Genomic DNA, 21,933 nt, shown 5'->3' with positions numbered 1-21,933 from the left:
TATAATTTAATCAGTTGGTGGAGAGGTACCCACCTGCAGGGCAATAGGGTGACTGTAAGAGGAAGTACAGCAAATAGGTTGTTGATGTATCTGCATGGAACTTTAAGCATTCTCCCCTTGTATTATGTGTAGGTTTTCTCTGAGCACACCGTTCTTCCTCCCAGCTGTACACGTGTCTCAAGGAAGGAACTTGCCTTCGTGGCATAACAGCACAAGCAGAATCAGAGCCTTAACTGAACCTTGAGGTTCAATGAGGCTCTCCTGAATAAAACAATATATTATTGTATATTCATTGCCATCTTCGCCTGTATCTTTCAACCTCTATTCTCTCTTTTTGAATGTTTACCCGTCATCCCTAGTGCTTCTTGACGCACAATATTTTCTGAAATATACAGTGGTGTCTCTACAGTATTTATCCGCTTACATTCAAGAGACTGATTGATTTGGTTTAATTGATTCATGGCCTTAATCCATGAGGCTTTGATGCGTGAGATTGGTGCCTTGATATAATGATAAAACTAGTGAAAATGTGCTTTGTTTTTCCAGGAAAGGCTCTGAGTAACAAGGCTCATTTTCAGGAGTGTTCTACATTGTAAAGTTTTGGTCATTCAATTAATGGGATTCCGTTGGATGGAATTAGCTTGGCATACGGGTGGAAATCGGATAAACCCCACTGACAACGAGGGGAGCCAACACTCCACAAAGATACAGTAAAAATAAACAACTCTGTTGTATTGCCATTTGTAAAGATACCAGAGCACCGAGCAGAACGCTCAAGCTTCGCGCAGACGTATTCACGAATCCACTCGCAGTACTGCTATCGCTCGGCCACATCGCGGCCCAGCCGGTTTTGGAGTATTCACGTCTCTGCAGGAAGGGCGCCCCGCGCCCTTGAGGTGTGTGCCCTGGATTGCTCATCTCGTCAAGGAGCATAGACCATCACGTGAACTCCGGTCATCCTGGCAGCAGCGGCTTTTGGCTAAGCCATCGAACACAGACGGTCACTGCATCTTGCGCTTGCAGATGCGCTTCTGCGGTCGTCTGGAACGCTCTTCCTTCCGATTTTAGGAAGCCACTGAAGCTGTGCACTTTTAAATCATCTAGATTGAAAACTCATTCCTTTGGACCTGCTTTTTTACGTTTAAGTCCGTTGTCCTTCCCCTGCACATCGGATTAGCGCAGCTGGCTACGTACGGTGGGAAAGAAGTTCAGCGTACATTACAAAATTCATGCATTATACGGCCGTGCAGCGTCCGTTTGGCCTCGGCAGCGGCAGGCCACCGTGCGACTGGCGACGCTGGCGGAGGGGCGGAGGGGAGGAGGGGCACCTTGTAGTCGTAGCCAGCGCTAATGAGGATGTTGACCGCGGTTGGGTGCCATTCGATGAGGCCAACGCGCCTGCTGTGGCCGTACAGCTCCCGCGCCGCCGTTGTCAAGTTGGCACGGAGGCCGCCCTCCGGGATCTCCCACACGCGCACCTTTCCATCGACGCGCAACGAGACGTAACGACGACGGCAATCGAGAAATCAGTTAATCGGTCAATGAAAGTGCTTGATTTTTTTCAAAGAAAATTAATCAGACGAGCCTCATTTACCAATCCAGTTCACGCATACATGGATGGGAATCAAATGGTTTAAATGAATCGATGACAATCGAGGATATTTTACTCCAGGAATTAATCTAATGAGCGAATTTTTTAGAAACATGATAGCTACATTATGCATATTTAAAAAAAAAATAATCAACGATAGCTTTATTGGAAGACTTTACAACAGACCTTTTGTATCTACTCTCCACAAATGGGCACGCAAATTTTTTTAATAATGACATTTTATAACAGTAATCGCATCACATCAATTAACAGGTAGAAATGGTTCCCTTTATTTAGCCAGGAAAGCCTCAGTGAATCTCAAGACCAAGACTGTTTTTCAGGAGGGTCCTGTCATTGGATTATTTTCAAAACGCGATCAATTTTGTTCATACAGCAATTGAGAATATTTATCTATACTGGAATATTTATTTATCTGCTGGAGGAATCCGATGAGCTGTAATGCTCTTTTTCACACATGTCCAGATGTTAATTTAACCGGAGTATTAACATAATAAAGAACAATCAAATTTACAAATAAGAGCTATCGATCACATAAGTAATAGAAAATAATCTATTAAACAATGTGAATAAAGCAGATGCATCACATAAATGTATTGACAACAGCAATCTGAGACTGTTGCCCAATCCTGGACAGCTGGCTCTAAATAAGAATAATCCACTGGATCAAAAACGTTGTCGACGGATCTAATTATAACGAGGCGAGATGTCAGTGACAGTACGGTGTAGTTCTCGGGCAGACCTGGAAGGAAACTCTCTGGGAAACGAACTTGAATCATAATATTTATACTGGAGAAATCCGATGAGCTATAAAGCTCTTCTTCACAGATGTCCAGTAGGGGGCGGGTAAAAACATTACAACAACCAACAGTACAACAACACGATAGTAGTGCAAAGTACAAGAAAGATAAACAAATCACCCAAACACAAACAAATACAACACTAAACCATCCCTATCCTACGAGGCAAAGCCCACTGAGGTATTAAAACCTAGTTTTCAGAAGCGACCTGGCCACAAATGGTAGCTCAGCAAAGTGGGACAACATTTGGACATTTATAGCACCAAAATAATCTCAATGCATGTTTATTAATGTGCAGGGAGAAACCGGAGGGCCCAGAGATTAAAAAATCACGCGACCACGGGGAGAACATGCGATGATGCGCGGAAATGAGTCGGTGCAAAACGCATCGCGTTAACACAAAACGCATCGCGTTAACACAAAACGCATCGCGTTAACACAAAACGCATCGCGTTAACACAATGTGCCAACAGGTACGGTGCAAAAAATACAGTGTTGTACAAATAAAACATTAACTACGGGAATACTTAATGCAAAAGTTGTAGCGGAGATTATTAAACGTATAGGGTATGGAGACTGGAAATCAATATTTAAAAGGGAGAACAAAACAACAGCGAATGCCTATTCGGCAGTTTAAGACACACACAGTGTGTGCTTTTACAATATAAATAAAACATCACGACATTTCAGTGGAACGTGCTTCATTATTATTATTTTTTATTATTAATGTAGTCGTTGATCGCATTTTATTCACCGATTTGCAACCTTGAGATGTATGGGCACCTATGAGCAAATGTGTCTGTTCCAAATTGCGAGTCGAGTTTCGTAGTCAACATTCGCCCGCGCACCGCACGGACGCACACACGCACGGCCGCCTCGCTGGGCTTGCCCTACGTCAAGACACGGTGCAGTCTGCCCTTGACAAACCAGCAGACACACTCCCCCAACGGGGGGGGGCAAAAAAAGGGGTAGCTGTCCCTCTACCGAGACATTTTGTCAGACACTCCGGTGTATGCCATGTTTCAGTGACGTTAAATTGCACGTATATAATGAATCATTCCCGACGCGTATTCCGTGTTTCGTCGTCAGCCATGGTAAATCATGTGCCGGATGTAAGTATGCCAAAGCGGTCGTCAGCTCCAACGATTAAGCGATGTAATAAAGAAAAAAAAGACCCCCCCCCCGTATGGCCTTCACAGACTGTAGGGGCAAGTGCTGTTAACAAGGACATATGAAGGCCGGCACGGCACACAAGGTTTGGGTGGCCAGCACCACGCGCGGCCGCCTTTGTCTCCCTATTGGCAATGTTTGCACACCGCACCAGGTACTCATTTGAGGTTGAGTAGATCTAGGGGAGCCCCGGGACCGGTTCAAATAATCGTCACTGGTGGTGGCCGTGAGCGGGAATCGCCACCTGGTCGCCGGGTTCGTAGCACGGAGCGCTAATAAGCTATGCCACCACTCATAATAATCCACCCCACACATGCACACGAGCTGGCTTCACCGCTCAATCTCTTCGGTGGACGTCCTCTCGGACGCGTTCCATCTCTTGGTGTTGCCACTCCGTCGTAAACCCTTGACCGTCGGTCATTATCCCTTCTAGCCGTGCCGTGCGTGTCCTGCCCACGACGAATTGCGTCCTTTTGATTTAAAGCTTTCGTGGCTGCAGGGATTCATATTCTTGGTTCTTTCGGTAAAGTCACGAAACGTCGTGAGAATTTTATCGTTTTACATTTTTATTATTTTGTTGTTTCCCTTCTACGTGACTTTACCGAAAGAACCAAGAATATGAATTGCTTCCTCTTAACAGTTTGAACGTGCACATTTTTCTCATTTTAGAGGCATTTAATAGCGTGTAATTAAGAAAGCAACCAATTTTGTTTCCCCGAAACGAGTCGCCGTGTATTAAAAATAACAATTCATCCTCACCCCCTGAGGTTGAACCGGGCGCGCTACGCCAGCCCAGTGATGTCCACACCTCTCCGCTTAATTTAACGGGCGAGCGTTTTTGCAAATCTGGCCGATGCCATCAACGTACGAATATTGTGCTGTGACTTTTTGTGCGCTTATTATTAGCACTGCGTTTAGTTTGCTTCACTCTCCCGGGGCTTTGCAGCGGACATTGGCGCTAAACCGACACGGAGCCATCACTGTGATTTAATTCTACAACGGGCATCTGGAGCACAGTGCGTACAAAGGATGCATTAAAAATACTGGACATGCAGCAATGTATCGATTCATTGATTAAAATCCACTCTTTACGCTCGTGATGAATTCGTTGAATTGTACATGTGGGCATCGATTGAATTGAGTTTGTCAGAAACTATTTTTTTCAATGTAGGTAAATTCTCACGTTAATTTTAAGTTAGTGGAACAATTTAAACTGCATGAATGAGACAACGAATGAAAAACGATACTAAGAAGGTGGCAACATCGAGACACATGTTTTGAATTATTTAATTGAATTGTGACACTGAATCAAACCAGTTAATTAAATAACTACAGGAGTGAATTATGACTTGCAAATTTATTAATAATATAGGGGTTTTTACCTATGAAATCATCACTGAGTCTGATGGCTCTTGTATTAGGAGGTTCCTGCTTGGTTTATTTGGCCAATTTTCTTTGTAAATGAAAATAAAACCAGGGTGCCAAGAGAAACCAACCATATGAGAGGAGAGCACTCCTAATTCGCCACCAATAGATTTCCCTCTGATCTCATGTCGTGTCAAACCTGTCGGCCTCTCATCCAAACCGGACACGTTTCCATTGCCAGATATTTTCCATTGCCAGACATTTACTTTCTAGGGCAAGCCCAGAAAGTGCAATTCACATACATTTGGTCGCCGTGTAAATCTCCCAACGCGCAGTCGAGCTTTATTACATTTATTTCACGCGCATCTTAGCGAAAGTCACCGATGTAGCTTTCGTCAAATCTTAAAAGACGCACAACATACCGGCTAAGAATCGCTTAGATATTTCCATGAAAGCGTAATTGCCCACCGTTGATTACGTCATCCCGATCACCCCGTCGAGGTTACCGTCTCCCTGGGGATGGCACGAAAGCGACTTACGGAGGCGTCCTCGGAGCACGAGGCGATGATGTTGTCGTCAAACGGGTTCCACTTAATGTCCAGGACGTTCCCACGGTGACCGCACACGCGCGGGCACAGTGGATCCACGCGGCCGGTCTGCGCGACGCGGGGAGGGCGAGGAGGGAACGACGCGACGATAATTATCGCAATTCTCAGACCACCCCGGGGGGGACAAAGCGAGACGCTTCACGGCAGAAAGGTGAAGTGCATCTGGCGTGCAGTGTTCGAGGCACTCCACAGTGTGGCAGCAGATGCACGGGGTTATCAGTTGTGTTCATGCAAGGGGGTGGAGAGCGTTGTCTGGACTTTTAAAAAAAGTGTCTTTGGCAGAACAAAGGTAACGTTGTTGTCTTTGAAAGGACACATGTTGATACACGGCCGCACCTCCGACCAGCACGGTTGGCTTCGTACGGTGCGAGAGAAGTTCAACATACATAAAGAGGCCCTTGTAAATGACGGCAGTGACTGAATGTGCTAAAATCAGGAATGCAGATGTTGCCAGGACGCTAAGGCGCTTGGAGTGAATGATACATGTAATGTTATGGGCGGTGTCGAAGTGGTAGGGCTCATGTGTCTACGCACGATAGGATGCAATGAAACCGCAAGCCAAACACGACCCACGGGGCCGTCGATTCCACATCCCTGGTGCATTCAACAAAATGATGGCTTCAATGATAATACGAGAAAGACTTCCAGTGAAAAAAAGGCTGTCTTCTAGGGAAAATAAAAGGATAGCAGGTGACACTGAGCTGTAGGATGGCAGCAGGCATAATTGAATTGTAACATTTCTTTCGACGATGTGTTGACGGTTCTCCGCCAAACAAACAGTCAGACAGCCTGGAAATCAGACAGGCAGATAGACAGGGAAACAGCCAAGTAAACAGATACATATAGAGTGATAAATGGTGATATATTTAAGCAAGCAGAGATAAAGACAGACAGATAGACAGAGAGACTAATAGCTTTGCCCGCATGATAAAACAGGTGAGACATACTGCAAATGTGACCGGTGATGCTGAGCCCTGGCTTAAGTGCTCCTACCAATGCAAGGCAGAGGCGCCTCCTCAATTGAAAGATGCAATCCAAACGGTTCAACACGAAAATACAGGCAGATGCACGGCTGTGACGTTGCTATAGCGGAACGGCAGATCGCCCGAATATCCCTTTAATTTGTATTCACCACGACCCAACTTTCAAACTTACGGTATAATAGGCTTCCTAATCAACCAGCCAAGATATGCACGGTATATGTACAGGACAAGAGCCAATGGTTTGTACAGGACAGCCACAATCAAAGGTAAGCCTTTTAATTTCGTATTACGTTATTATTTCGGCTGGGTGGAGCAGTGGCGCAGTGGTTAACAAACCGCACTGCGCTATGAACCTAGAGACCTGAGTTCGTTTCCCAGCCACGGCTAACACCAACGGTGAGTGACGCGTGAACGGGTTAAGAAATCACTCGCAACTGATGTTAACCCTAGTCAGGAATTGAACTCAGATGGCCCGGTTTATGGCATGATGCGCTTTACACTCCGTGCCTCAAGTCTCAAACTTAAATAGTATATTGATTAAAAAAACACACACAAGTGACTGCGTTGGCAGTTGTGCATAAGCACAGATATGAACAACAATGCCTTATACTACGAAAGTATAACATTTTATAAAATATGAAAGAGCAATGGTTCTTCTGAAGACCATTGACGAACGTGGTCGTTATTTTCTGCCACATATACTTTTTTTGCGAACCGTTTGAGGAGCCAAGCTCCTTTGTGACATCGCAAGGGTAACACATCACGGAGGTAGTGGTGATTCATCAGACGCTGTGGGGCCATGGATTGAGAAAAACAATGTTTCGTGTGATACTGCGTTGATAGTGGATCATATATTACAAAATCTAAATATATTTATCAAGAACGCAACCCGAAAAGAAAAAAAAATATCAATTGGTGACGTTGTGGGTAATGGTTGTTCTTTGTGTGCAGTAGAGACAGAAGTCAAATCGCTCCACTATGAAGAAGGCATATGGCCAAAAACATCACTTATTTCACGTTATTTTTTTCCGTCCACCGCGGTGTTATTGACGAGTGCGTCGAGGCAATGGATTTACGGGAGGGGCTCACCTGCGCGAGCGGCAGGACAATAAAAGCGCCGCCACCGGCTGACTCCGTGACCACGCCGATGAACTTGGGGTTGACGGCGCAGAAGTGGCTGTCGTTGACGCTGCGCGTGACGGGCACGGAGTCATAACAGCGCTCGCGCCCGCCCGCCTTGCCGTACACGTTACGGAACTTCGAGCAGCGGTACTGAGGACGCCACGACATCTGCGGATCAAAATCAAGGGTCGCGGAATTGGGGGTGGTGTGAGCGGGAGGGAGGTTAGGAAGCTTGCGAGGATGTGTGCAGGATCGTGAGTGTATAAATGAAAAACTTTGCCCAAAATAATGTTTATTATGTGATCTCATCATCAGGGTGTTCATCATTGACTCCATCATCATCATGTCTATCACTGTAAAAAAAAACATCAACGAACTTTCGACCACTGTTTTTCTCACTGCTGTCATCATTATAAGGATCTCAGATGCTTTAATTCTCTTCGCGATTCCGAATATCTCCCGAGATCGATGTTGTTCGATTATCCACTTCAGTAATTTATCTGACCTCGCTGGCCTGTTTTTGGTTACCGCAGACACTCATGAACATTTCCAAACGAACCCCATTGCGGGAGGCAGGACTTTTGACACCGCATGATGCACGGGCAAGGCAGAGAGAGCGCTTCGTACTTTGCCCTGTGTTCGTTGTGGATTTTGAAGGAAGGTCGGGGTGGCTGGTCACGACGAGTGCACGCTTCAATTCCCGCAGCCCTACTCCCAAGTCTGCACGCAGGACCAGGATTGTGAAGCACCTGTGAGCCACTCGCTGACCTCCCAAGCATAGAAACCTTGGCTCAGGGGAACCCACAAATCTCTAAAGCCAAATGCTGAGCTCAAGCTCCACACTTTCCAGTGGCTGCCTACGGAAAATGTGACGATGTAAAATTGTCAGGTTGCTGTTGCAAACAATAGAGACTGGTGACAACATTTGAACGGGCTCAAGCAGCGAGCGCACCAACTGCTCCGGCTGGGAAGCCACTTCACGTGGACTCGTGTTAAGATGTGAACAGTACTTCCTGTGAAACTCAAAACTGAGGCTTGCAAGAAAGAGAGATATTCAGTTTGGCCGTTAACATGCTGTATGAAACATGGCCATTTAAAATGTCTCTCGGAAGGGCTGAGCCGTGCATAATTTTACGCTCATCGCACTAACGCGAGTGTTGGCACGAGCGACGAAAGTTCATCGCACGGCGCACGCAAGCTGCCTGTGCCCTTCACGTGGACAGACGCAACGAACGCGGCGCGCAACTCTGCACTCCCAAGGCAACGGAGAATATACATTGACAATACCTAATACATCTAAATAAAAAAAATTCACAGGGGGAGAATGGCTCAGCCGTTGGTGGTGGCTTATATGGCGGCGAGGCCATGTCGCCTGCGTGGGGGCGCAGTGCATCGGCAGTCATTTTCACATCATGGCCAAGGAAGCGTGATGAGCAGAGATGACGGAGGCTGGCTGGAGTCCTGGCACTGGAGGCAGCGTTGTCTGCCATGCGTTTAATTTAGGAGCCACGGGAGCGGTACTTAAATCAGGCTAACTGCACACTCCATGGCAACCAGACATTTAATGACTTAAACCTTCCGCCGCCACCCGCGGCATCCTTCCCCCAGAGACTCGACGAGTTGTCACGATTTGTTGTTGAGGTTCGGTTCAATAAATCACGTTTTTTTTTCATTTGTACCTTCTTGTTGGACAAGGGGTGGTCCAGACGTCTTGTCACCCCCCCAATTAATTGACCCCGAACATTTATCTCCTCTTTGCATATTCATTTATGTTTTAAATAAACCTTACTTAAAATACATATAAAGTTTTTGAGAATTAAATGGGGGGGGGGGGGGGGGGGGGTGACAAGACATCTGGACCACCCTGTACTGTTTTGTGTCTAATGTGTCTCGTTTGTTCAGCTTTGCTTGCTCCATTCGCCGACGTGACATTAACATATTATTAGCATAACATTTCCACATATAGTAAGTCATCAATTCATACGTTAAAAAATTAACGATGCATGTATTATGAACATAAAAGCTGATTTTAATCCATAAATCCATGCATTGGTCGATTCACAACAAACTATTTCACCGGCATATGGAGCAATGGCTGATAATTTTTTTTATTTTATATTAATTGTACAGAGCGTGACCTAACTCGTTGAAGGCCGGTGAGATGGGTTATCTTCTTTGGCAAGCTGTGAAACCACACGTGTGTGGGAACATTTATTCATGTTAATAATGATATATGTTTGAACGTTTTTTTCTCTTCCAAATGTGAGATTGGGTCTGTGGGAGAGGCACATTAATGGGCGACTCAATCGAATGGCCGCGTGAAGAGGAATCCTCTGTCGCCCAATCGCCAACCGAGGCAATTTCCTTAATGAATTTCCACCGGGTGGGCTGGAAGGGGAATATCGAACATGGAACTCGCGTGCAAGCAATGGGAACGGACAGCATTGTCTACACAAAGGCGACCGGTTCGTGATGAGATTTTTTTTACTTTACGAGAGGCGACGCATCGACTCATTCATTTATCAGAGCCACAATTGCATCCGCAGCCGTGCATGCTCTTCTGGCTTGAGGAGTTACTGTGTGTTCTGCAAGAACATTCTCTTTGGTCCACTCCAGTTTTCTTACGTTGGAACAAAATAACGTTTCGGACGCATTACAAATGGTTAAGTAGGTCATGCGCATACAAGCTCACCCACCCAATCAACCCCCTCCCCTTTCCCTACCTCCCTCCCCCGCTATTCTTTATGTGCATCTCTTTTTAAACAACCAGAATTTCCACTTTTGTTCCCGTTTCCTGTTTACATTGTTTTGACCTCCAGTAGAGTCTGTAGGGCTATTGTTGAGCAGATTACGTTTTTTTTTAATTCAATACAACCAGACTTAACGCACAATTATACAACAGCCTCACTTTCTTATGGGCCACGTTGTACCTGCTTTCTTATGAATACATCACCTTCTACGCCTGACATCGCTTATAACAAAAACAAATGCTATGTGGTTTCCTTATTGGGAGGACCTTTCCCACCCTCTAGTGGAGAACTTGGTTATCTGCAGAAATTGTTTATTTATCCCACCGAGGGGGTTGTTGGTCTGTAACTTTGATTTTAAGAAGGGTCTCCGATTGTCACCCTCATGCCAAAACAATCATGACAAATGGGGTTTGGCCACATCATCTTTCACAGAAAAAAAACAAGTTTCCTAAATAATCATGGATTTTAGCTGTTTGGAGCGGTTACGTGAGTTCCCAGTACTAGATATTGCAATGTTTTTTTTTTGCTGGAATCCGTGCCAAAGTGGAGATGCCCAGTGAGGTCAATTGACTCTTAATGCGCTTGCCAGCGGAATTATCCAGTAATTGCGAGTTTAAGGATTACAATGCAAGCAGCCACTCGAGATTCATCCAGATTCCCAATTGTTGTGAGTACAAACAAAAATCACAGTTGCAGGGTATAGGCCAAAAAATACATTCAAGAGGTCAGAAACAGAGAGTGCGAATGATATCAATCATTATTACAACAGACACAAAGAGACACATTTATTGAATTTAGCAAGGTTATAGGAACTTGGGAATTGAGAAAATGGGGAGATAATAAAAAAAATATGAAAGAGCAATGGTTCTTCTGAAGACCATTGACGAACGTGGTCGTTATTTTCTGCCACATATACTTTTTTTGCGAACCGTTTGAGGAGCCAAGCTCCTTTGTGACATCGCAAGGGTAACACATCACGGAGGTAGTGGTGATTCATCAGACGCTGTGGGGCCATGGATTGAGAAAAACAATGTTTCGTGTGATACTGCGTTGATAGTGGAGCATATGTTACAAAATCTAAATATATTTATCAATAACGCAACCCGAAAATAAAAAAAATATATATCAATTGGTGACGTTGTGGGTAATGGTTGTTCTTTGTGTGCAGTAGAGGCAGAAGTCAAATCTCTCCACTATGAAGAAGGCATATGGCCAAAAACATCACTGACTTCACGTTATTTTTTTCCGTCCACCGCGGTGTTATTGACGAGTGCGTCGAGGCAATGGATTTACGGGAGGGGGTCACCTGCGCGAGCGACAGGACAATAAAAGCGCCGCCACCGACTGACTCCGTGACCACGCCGATGAACTTGGGGTTGACGGCGCAGAAGTGGCTGTCGTTGACGCTGCGCGTGACGGGCACGGAGTCATAACAGCGCTCGCGTCTCTCGAAATTTAGCGAGGCAAAATGCACTTGAGAAACGAGAAGATGGCAGGGCGTTCCAAAGCTGAGCAGTGCGTGTGAAGAAGGAGGAAGGTGATTGTTGGGTGCTACAATTTATTGTTTCAGAACATGCTGTCAATAGTAAAACTATCTACCAGTAATGTACCATAGTGGACATGGACCCTGGTGCAAGAAATTAAACGGGGCATCCGCTGTCCAATCCCCCCCCACCTTCTTCATAGGACCAGCGCCTGGGTCCATCCAGCCTATGGGCCCAGATACAATTGAACCACTTGCACGCTTAATTTCTTTAGAACTACTTTTTGTGTTTAGTTTGTTGTCTCTCCCCCCGCACCTCCGATGAGCACGGTTGACTACGTACGGTGGGAAAGAAGTTCAATATCCATACATCTACCCATTTCTGATTGATGAACACTTGCCCCCTCCGTTATTCAACATTCGGCAAAAAGGGTGGCCTTTTTACGAGCGTGTGAATCAAGAGCTAAAGCATTCCTCCTCATTGCTTTTCTCCACTGGTAACATCCGAGAGTGAAATCAGAATATTTATATATACTGGAGGAATATGGACGAGCTATAAAGATATTTTGCACAGTTGAGGTGGGTGAGAACTTTATAATAAAAATACAAAAAAGCATGATCGGAGTGCAAAGTATAAGAACGGTAAACAAATCATTAACAACAATTTTATCTTCGCAGGTAAAACCCACTGAGCTATTAGATTATTCTGCAGAAGAGACCGCAAACAATAGCTCAACAAGGTGACTTATGCGCACATTTATAGGGGCACGGCGTTTACCCTCCATTTAATGAAATACAACAACAACTTTCGATTTAAAGCTTTCATGACTGCAGGGATTCATTTTCTTGGTCCTTTCGGTAAAGTCACGTAGAATGGAAATAAAATAATGAAAAGAAAAGATAATAAAAAATATAAAATTCTCACGACGTTTTGGCCACAACACTAGTAGCCTTCTTCAGGTGAAGGAACAGAACTGTCGGGACGACAGCGCTTCAATGACTGCTGCTAAGATTCGCAGCGTATTTTAAGCTAGGTGGGAGAGGTAAAGCGCCTTGACAAAGGAGCTTACATATCAAACAGGAGAATTCAGCATTGAAATAGCTATTTTAATCTTAGCAGCAGTCATTGAAGCGCTGTCGTCCCGACAGTTCTGTTCCTTCACCTGAAGAAGGCTACTTGTCATTATGAGACCTCCTTTGCCAGAAACAAGATATTGGAATAGGTTTTACCCTTTTAACTGGCACAAAAACTGACACCTTTATTCAAGGCATCATGTTTGCAATGACCACAACACAAGCAGTCAAAATGCAAACAAAAAAGACAACTCTGATAATAATATGCACTGTCCTTGAATTTGATTGGTCCACACCCAAGACAGCTTTTCTTAGAGCCTAGTCTCCATTGGTGTTGGACCAGAAGACGCCAAAAGGCATACCTTTTGGCGTCTTCTGGTCCAACACCAATGGAGACTAGGCTCTGTTCACCATCGACCTCTACGCGACTCCCACCAGTAACCCCCTCGATCCACTGAACGTTCACGGTGCTGTCACGCAGGCAGCCTGAAGTACTATGGCATCTTCTGGTCCAACACCAATGGAGACTAGGCTCTAAGAAAAGCTGTCTTGGGTGTGGACCAATCAAATTCAAGGACAGTGCATATTATTATCAGAGTTGTCTTTTTGTTTGCATTTTGACTGCTTGTGTTGTGGTCATTGCAAACATGATGCCTTGAATAAAGGTGTCAGTTTTTGTGCCAGTTAAAAGGGTAAAACCTATTCCTAAGGCTACTTGTGTTGTGGCTGAAACGTCGTGAGAATTTTATATATTTTTTTATTATGTTTTATTTTTATTATTTTATTTCCATTCTACGTGACTTTACCGAAAGCATCAAGAAAATACAACAACAACAAAGAAACGAGAGACGCTTTCTGTATCTTCGGGGCTCCGAGATCACCGCACAAGCACGGCCGTCCAGCCCACCCGAGCTGAGGTTTTGGCGGGGAGAGCTTTGAATCGCCGCATCTGAACTCGAGTGGAGGGCACCCTTTTGAAACGAGCGAGTGCTTATGTATTCAGCAAAGGCAGTTAGCAGCTGTCTGTAGGGCTGAATTACTAGTGACTGCTGCTGACATGGCTGTTGCTTTGTCCATTGGCTGAATTTATAGCACTAAATGCGCCATAAATTCCTCCTTTAATCTTTTAAAGCTGTGAAGGCGTAATACATTTTTTTATTCCCCAATGTCTTATCTAACTGTTTATGCCAATCTATTCAGATTCCATCCATCTCTGTGTCTATCCCAGCATTAATTTGGCAGCGCGGAACGTTAAATCAATTCACTTTTTATCCATTTAACTTTATAATCCATGAAATACAATCGCACGTATTAATCAAGCTACCATCTACATACCCATTAATTCATGCCATCCTCAAATCGTGCCATTGTTAAAAAAATCTGCTAAGGAATGCTGACACATTGAGAGGGATAATACGGAGAGAATGTTTAAAGCTAAGCCTCATATGCAATTATGATTAATGTGGCACGGGGTTATAACGAGGCAAGGCCTTTAGCCATTTACACAAATAAAACACCTTAAGTGGCATTTTGCTTAAGAGTGTAATGTAAAGCAATGTAAACAGAGAGGAACAATTACTACATCTATTCTATACAACATTATTCTCACCGGTTTATGAAAATAAACACGTGAAAAAGAGTACTATCACAGACTTATCGATAACTTCAGAAACATGCAAGGACTGTACAGTAAATTAAATGTCAGAAATTGTGCTGTGCCCATACACCATCAGTGATTCTCTATCCACTGCTGGATGAAGGTCTTCCCACACCGCCGCCATCCCCCTGAGGTCCTGTGATGCCACAGTCCGTCTCACTCCCTGCACGCCGACTGATCTCGCCGCTCAGGATTCAGTCGCCGTCTTCTCGGGCATTCCAGCTCCCTTCCTACGGCTGCCATTCCGTTGATATTCTCGTCCACCGGACATCATCCCTTCCTACGGCGCTAAATCCCGCCGGGGCACACTTAATTTTCTTAACAGACGCGACTATGTTTCTGAGTTGTACGTGTTGCCTTCACGGTACCACGAAATATATTTGGCTTAAATGCCATACAGGGTTTGGGCACTGAGAAAGTATCGAATGAAGCCGCCGCCTCCGATTAGCGCGGTCGGCTACGTACGGTGCCAAAGAAGTTCAACAAACACACATGCCTTTTGTAATTGTTTGGGCCCCTCTGAGTTTTCTGGTGACAACTGACCAATAATTGCGTGTTTGTTGTGGTACACAGGGTACAAAGGCGACCTAAAATCCGTTGCCCTCTTGACCCACGGTCTAAAGGCGTCTGTGAATGGCACTAACCGTGTGTGTGTTTTCATTTCATTGTCCACGTGACTTAAATTAATATGAAGCGATGTTGGGGGACAGCTGTGAAGAATGTTCTTTGTCCTGCAGCGTGGGGAGGCTCTTTAAACTTCAATCAATCCAACCAATCAAAGCAATCAATCGATCAATCTATCAGTGTCATTTAATTAACAGGCGAAAACCCATTAGTATTTACAATCTGCAGTGCAGTATTTGATTCAGAGACCAGGGACGCATTTTTGATATAGGGAGTTACTTCAAGTTTTTTTCTATAGTGAATAATAACAATACAATTTTCAGTCCAGTGTCAATCTGCTGCTGGATGAAGGCCTCTACACAATCTGTCAGTCAAGGAGACTGTTTGACCATACTGCAGATCAGTTGCAGCTCGGTGAGGGAAGAGTTCAGATTCGGTTCAGATGTCACTTGCTGTCGAGGTTTTCTGTGGCCGGGAATTTAACTCAGGTCACCAGGTTCATATTGCACCAAGCTCAAAGCTCCTCCAGTGTTCTACCTCTTTAAAAACAATGGTAAGTTGAGTGTTTGCTCATGAATCAGAACCTATTGGTGAAAAAAATGTGTACACACGCAAGTTAGAATAACATTTATTTTATTTCCTTCAGAATTTACTAGGTGGCTGTGGGATTGAATGACTGACCGTGAAAAGAGGCTGAGTGGCAAGAACACTTTCACCAGCAAAGGATTTCTGTAGGCAGGCAGACACCCACACAGCCAGCAGCCCGCTGTGTCCCACATTCCACGGGCAGGATTGGTGGTGGTGGGGGGCGAGGGGATTGTGCGTGAGCCAATTATGATTAAAAAAAAATCATCACCGTTGATGTCGGAAAATTGTACCTGAAATGACCTCACAAGTGGAGCTCTTACACGTCCACGACAACAAAGTTGTGCGTGGGCGTCGAGGGTCACGCGTTGCTCTCGTTTTGCGCCGCAACAATTCACTGTGCTCGGCGCCCCGTGCCACCGCCTGTACGAGGCGCGCTCAGAATACTGATGCTGAGTGGGTCTCGCGCGAACGCGGAACACTGCAGGCTAAGCAATTGCGGCGTCAGGATTTAAATATATATGTCGCCGCGCTGTGAAGAATCAAAGCTTCAATTTTCTTGAGCTGATAATGTGACGTGGGACTCTGTGCGGCGGTACAGACAAGAGCGCCAGGTGGCAGAGTAATTACAGAGAGCTCAAACGAGAGCGGTTATGCCAGCGGGTGTGTGGATGAAGCAGTGTTTCCGGGGGTCGAATAGTTTGGGCAACCGTGGCAAGAAACAGCAGTGTGGCAGGCACAGCGGACCGTGTTCGCCCTTCGGAATCCACTCAGCATAGGCAGGGACGATTGCGTTCCAAGCAATGGGAATAGAGACGTGAGAGAGACATGAGATTCATTGAGAGGTTCAGGCACAGTGGGCCTCTTTCAGACCCATACTGTGAGATTCTGAAGTTGTGATTGTGGAGGATTCTGTGTAAGAACGATTTTCTGTTCACATTTAATGTAATGCTTTTTGCCTTCCCTGTCTTTTTGTAGATGGTCTTCAGATGCTGATTTGTAGCAGTTAACATAATTTTAAGACAGGTGCACCGTGTTAATTTAAAAGCAGTGATGAGTTTTTACCTTTTTTTAATAACGAATTATATATTTAAAAAAATTCGCTTTCAATTTCATTATAATGCCATTGATGGTACCTAATTTAAGGAACTGTTTTAGTAATTTGAATACGTATTCGTTGGTTTTATTAAAATGCATGTGCATTCAACCGATAACATTTTGCTATTAATAACAAAGTAGTATAATTAATACAATAAAGGGCAGGGTGGAGAGGTGGCACAATGGATAGTTTTCTGCGCTGTGAACCTGGCCACCTGAACAGATCTTGTTCCACATTCTTCATCTCGCAGTGGATTGACCAAGGGCTGAAAATGACTAATAATCTGTTTTGGCAGGACACGTCGCTAGAAGGGTTGATCACCGATGGGTGAGAATGCTGATGGACCAATGCAAAGATTAGCTTATGTGCAGGAGTGAGATGAATTTGGCATCACGGGACCACAAGGGATGGCAACGACATGGGGAGACCTTCATGTCGATGATGATAATTATTCATAAAGTCCAGAGTATAAAGCACAAAACGAGGCAAAACAGTCGAACACAGTAACAGAAGGGCAGAGTAATATCCGTGAGAATTACAGTATAACCAGCACCACAGTAGTAGCATAGACGTCGGCAAACTACTATGTGCAATTCCGCGCTGTAATGCACAAAAAACGGCACCAAAGCTGGGCCTAGGATTCTCTCTCATGGGCGCAGCATAACATTCCTGGACCATTGTTGTTCAACAAAATAAGGGAGACAAGCAACGGAGGCTGGATGATAGTGAGTGTCTATATAGGCGGGCACATCAAAGGACTGAATTTAAAAGTCCTTACCTGATCGCAATTTAATACTGATGATTTTGCAGGAATTGAGGCCCAGTGGATGGGATCAGAGTGCAGCATTTGAACCCTTGACATCACTCCCCCACTCATGCATACCTCACGGTACACGTGTACTGTACACAAAATATAGACCCCCCTCAACCCCCACGTAGCTCACCGAGACCCTTAGGACATGCATTGAGATTATTTCTATTATTTTGGTGAGATAAACGTCCAAATGATGGGCCACTTTATTGACCTATCATTTGTGGCCAGGTCGCTTCTGAAAAATGTATTACTACCTCAGTGGGCTTTGCCTGGTAGGATGGGGATGGTCTAGTTGTTGTATTTGTTTGTGTGATTTGTTTATCTTTCTGGTACTTTGCACTACTATTGTGTTCTTGTACTGTTTGTTGTTGTAACGTTCTTACCCGCCCCTACCTGGACATCTGTAAAAAAAGCTTTATAGCTCATCGGATTCCTCCAATAGAAATGAACATTCTGATTCTGCTACAAATCAGCACAATGACCGGGCTGCCTTTATCTCCCCAGTTCTGATGTGTACTGTATGTTGAACTTTTTTCGCACCGTACGTAGCCAACAGTGCTAATTTTGAGGCTACGGAGGAAGCACAACAATCTGAACACAAAAAGCAGTTTTAAAGAAAAGAGTTTTCAATCTAGATTTGACAGTGTACACGTTGCACGAGGAAGTAATTTAAAGCCGAGTCCACCGAGGGGAGATTCCAGGATCAGTTCTGATGTTACTCAGGTACTGATGTAAGCCAAGGCAGGGAATTTAACTTCGCTCACTGGGTTCCTAGTTCGGGGCGTTAACCACTGCGCCGCTGCTCTAAAACTCAAATGTATAAAGGAGACGTAAATAAACACAAACACACGAACACTCGTGCACGTGCACAAAACGTACACACCATAGTGGCAGGAAGCGGCTGCAGGGGAAGTGTCCCATCATAGAGAGGGCTTCTGTAAATAATCTGGAATCATTTTTTTTGCATAAATGTATTGGCTCACCATTGTATAAAAGTGCCCTTAACTGTATACGCTCGTTTATAATAAAATACAACTGACGTTAAATGCAGGAGGGTTGTTGCAAAAAAATGTGTCCGCATAGACAACACCAAAAGGTAAAGAGATGCTGATTTGGGCACCTGTCATGAGCGCCGTGTGATGAGGCTAAATAATTATACTGGTAGGAACGAAGTTGTAAACTGAGTGTACCAGCCTGCAATAGATTAATGTGTCCGTCCGTCCATCCGTCCCCTTTCAATACTTTAACGAAGTGAAATCTCGTGCTGTTGGGGTGTAAAAATAAAATTGCGCAAAATTCCAATGTTCCTACCAGCCCACCCTGCAGGGACCTGTTTATCTGCGCACAGGCAAACGATCCCACCCATGCGCCCCTCGATAGGACGTGGCGAACTTGCGAACAGCCATTGAGAGCAACGGCGCACACCGAGACACTCGCCCGGTGTCAAAAGTGAGAGGCGGAAGCATTGTGGGGGGTCAGAAGACGACCCAGAGCATGGCGGCAAGGTCAACTCGAAGCAGCCGAGAGAGATATCACGGAGGTAGGAGCAAAGTAATGAGTTACAATAGAAGGGTTAATAAGGGCAGAGGCCGGGAGGCAGCGTAGGCTAATAGGTGATGGTGGGCCTGGCACAAATGTGGTCTCTTCTCAGCACTGAAGTGCTGCAGCGAAAGCATTTGCAAAGAGGAAACGCAGCCGTTGGATTGAAGAGACGTTTAAACACATTGTCACAATAAAGACATGATAAGTGGTGGCATGGTAGTTATCGTACTGTATTTTGAACCCGGTAAGCAAAGTTTGATGCCCGGCCATGGTTAAGATCATTGGCGAGTGACGTCCGAAGAGGTTTTGGGGCAACCCCTCCCTTCACCAACTTGCCCTGAGCAGCATCGTGAAGTTTGGTAAAAACAAATCCCGTGACAGACACGGCATGGCCTTAATTCAGCAGTGGCTTGACAAAGGGCTGTACATTATCATGTTTTACTGTAAAGTGCTATATAAATACAAATGCCAAATATTTGGTAATCTGAAAAAAATCCCAATGCCTTTCTGGGGTTCTAGAAATAAGATCAGTTGGTGATGTTAAATGTCTCACCATCAAGCTTATAACTTAGGATTCTTGATTACAGTATACTCATCACCATTTAGTGTGGTTTTGGAAAACACTAAATGGAGTTAATAGCATATGAGTGGTAGCTAAGTGTTTTGTCCACTGCACTGTGCACCAGGCTATCCCAATTTTATTCTTGGCTGTGAGTGACATCAGTGATGAGTGATATGTGAACGAGTCTTTGTCTCTCACACTTCACCAATATATACTGACCAGAGCGGTGAAGTATGGTCCAACAATCTTCAACGTCATGCATTTGGGAGATCTTCATCCAGGAGTGACTTAACAAAAGGTTTATTGAAAAAAATACATATCTCACAAAGTTCTTGGCAGATGCGTGACGAATTATTTTACTAAACTAAAATATATGTCTGCAGCTAAGGCCCAACGAGCGATATAGCTCGTTTTTTAGAGGAGACCTGGCCACAAATGATCGGGCAACGAAGTGGCTCCTGGTGTGGTAACCTCACACTTGTAAAGGAAAGATGCTGTCCAGTTAGGTCAGAAGTCTACTTGCTAAACTCTCTCAGAGCGTTCTCTTTGCTCGAGAGGACATCTCTTGCAGGCCCCATGTCTGTGTGGGCAACACAAAGCCTCCTACAAGTTGCAACCACACATGGGCCTTCCACTGGCCGCGGACATTACATTTCATCAACATTTGTAGACAAAAATTCGACCACGCACAAAAAAACAACTGTAATGTTGGGATGAAGGAGGTTTCGGAGCCGTTGCCTTGAGAAAGATAACGTTGGCAAAGTGATCCAACAGGTGTTTTTTTTTTCTTCTCATGGATATTGTCAATCGGTTGAAGGTGGGGGGGGGGGGGATTGTGTCCTTAATCCTGGACAACACGTAGGAAGCGTGGCAAGGACTTTGGGGCAACTTTGGTTTACTCCTTCCACGGTAGCCGCCACTCGCCATCCACAAGAGCCACGCTCTCGATAGCAAACGGGGCTTATTGTGAAAAACCTACACGCCCCACCAAATTTTGCCGTTGTTGTTGTTGTTGACGCAATACGCGCGTGCACGTGAAGTCGCCGAGAAATCGCCGCATCCCCCCCTCCCCCCGCAACCCCCCCCCCAAAAAAAACCCGAGAAAGAACGCAATTTGAATTGCGCGTCGTTGCCCTGCCTCAATGAAAACCCAGAAAATGCAAGCCGCGGTCTGTGCATTCAAAGTGCCAGTTTGAAAGCCCTCGTTGCGCCGAGTGAGGAGGGGGGGTGGTGGTGCTTTGCCTCTCGCCGCTTGCTTCACATGCAGTATAATGTCCCTCCTTGGCCAGGAGGACGGAGCTTAATCTCAGCAATGGCGATTGACGCAGCAGCTCACCGCACGGCCCAGTTCAGACGCCGGCTCACCCGCAGCTCCCATAGAAATGAGAGCGGACGTGCACAGACAGCATTGTCCACGCCTTCTAAATCATAACCGCTGCTGCATGCTAAAATCGCCTCCGCGCCTCTTGCTGCACGCCGGCATATGTGTGTGTGTGTGGGGGGGGGGGGGGGGGGTTTAGCGGCGTGAAGGATGGGTTTAAAACAAAAAAACACACAAAAAGAGAAAGGGAATAATTGAATGAATGATGCGGAATATTGTTGCGCTTTGCCCGATGGCAAACAACGTCCTACCTTTGAGAGCGTCATGGAGAAAGCTTGAGGAGGAGGAGCAGCTCGGATTCGCAGCGCTCTCCCGATGCACGCACGCCACCCGCACGATTCGCTGACTGCACCGGCTGGCTGTTTGGTGGTGGGGAAGGGTGGGGAGTTAGGGGTGGGTGGGGGGCAATCGGGGGTTCAGTGTGGGAGGGGATGGAATCGGTGTTGGTGGGATGGTGGGATGGGTGGGTGGGGAGTGATGGGGTTAGTCACATTGTAAAAAAAAAAGGAAGTGCGTCTATAAATGTCCTCCCTGCTGTGAGACTGCGGTGGAGCCAGAGTTATTGAACAGGGAAAATTAAGAAAGACAGCGAGCTAGCTAGCTGCTCCCGACCCATTGTAGGTTGTCCGACACAATGCATGTTCAACCGCAAGGGCCTGGTCAGACTCAGCAACTTTTAATCCACTGCTGCACTCATCTCTGAGT

At 45.4% G+C, this 21,933-nt stretch overlaps 1 protein-coding gene across 1 annotated transcript in view; it reads right to left on the bottom strand.

The window, feature by feature from the left end:
- The window catches only part of CORO2B (coronin 2B), a 35,708-nt gene extending 14,087 nt beyond the window's left edge, over window positions 1-21,621 (bottom strand). Inside the window, exons 1-4 of the mRNA XM_032948758.2 lie at window positions 21,480-21,621; window positions 7,625-7,825; window positions 5,484-5,600; window positions 1,329-1,478 (exon numbers count right to left, since the gene is read on the bottom strand). Coding sequence (XP_032804649.2) covers window positions 1,329-1,478; window positions 5,484-5,600; window positions 7,625-7,825; window positions 21,480-21,494 — 483 coding nt within the window. The 5' untranslated portion in view covers window positions 21,495-21,621. The remainder of the gene's footprint in view (window positions 1-1,328; window positions 1,479-5,483; window positions 5,601-7,624; window positions 7,826-21,479) is intronic.
- Between the last annotated feature and the right edge of the window lie 312 nt (window positions 21,622-21,933).

The sequence above is a fragment of the Petromyzon marinus genome, chromosome 1, assembly GCF_048934315.1.
Source record: "Petromyzon marinus isolate PM22_M1 ecotype Great Lakes invasive population chromosome 1, UKy_Petmar_22M1.pri1.0, whole genome shotgun sequence".
NCBI lineage: Eukaryota > Metazoa > Chordata > Hyperoartia > Petromyzontiformes > Petromyzontidae > Petromyzon > Petromyzon marinus.
Note: the sequence above shows the minus strand (reverse complement) of the source record. Positions and strands in the feature narration are given on the sequence as shown.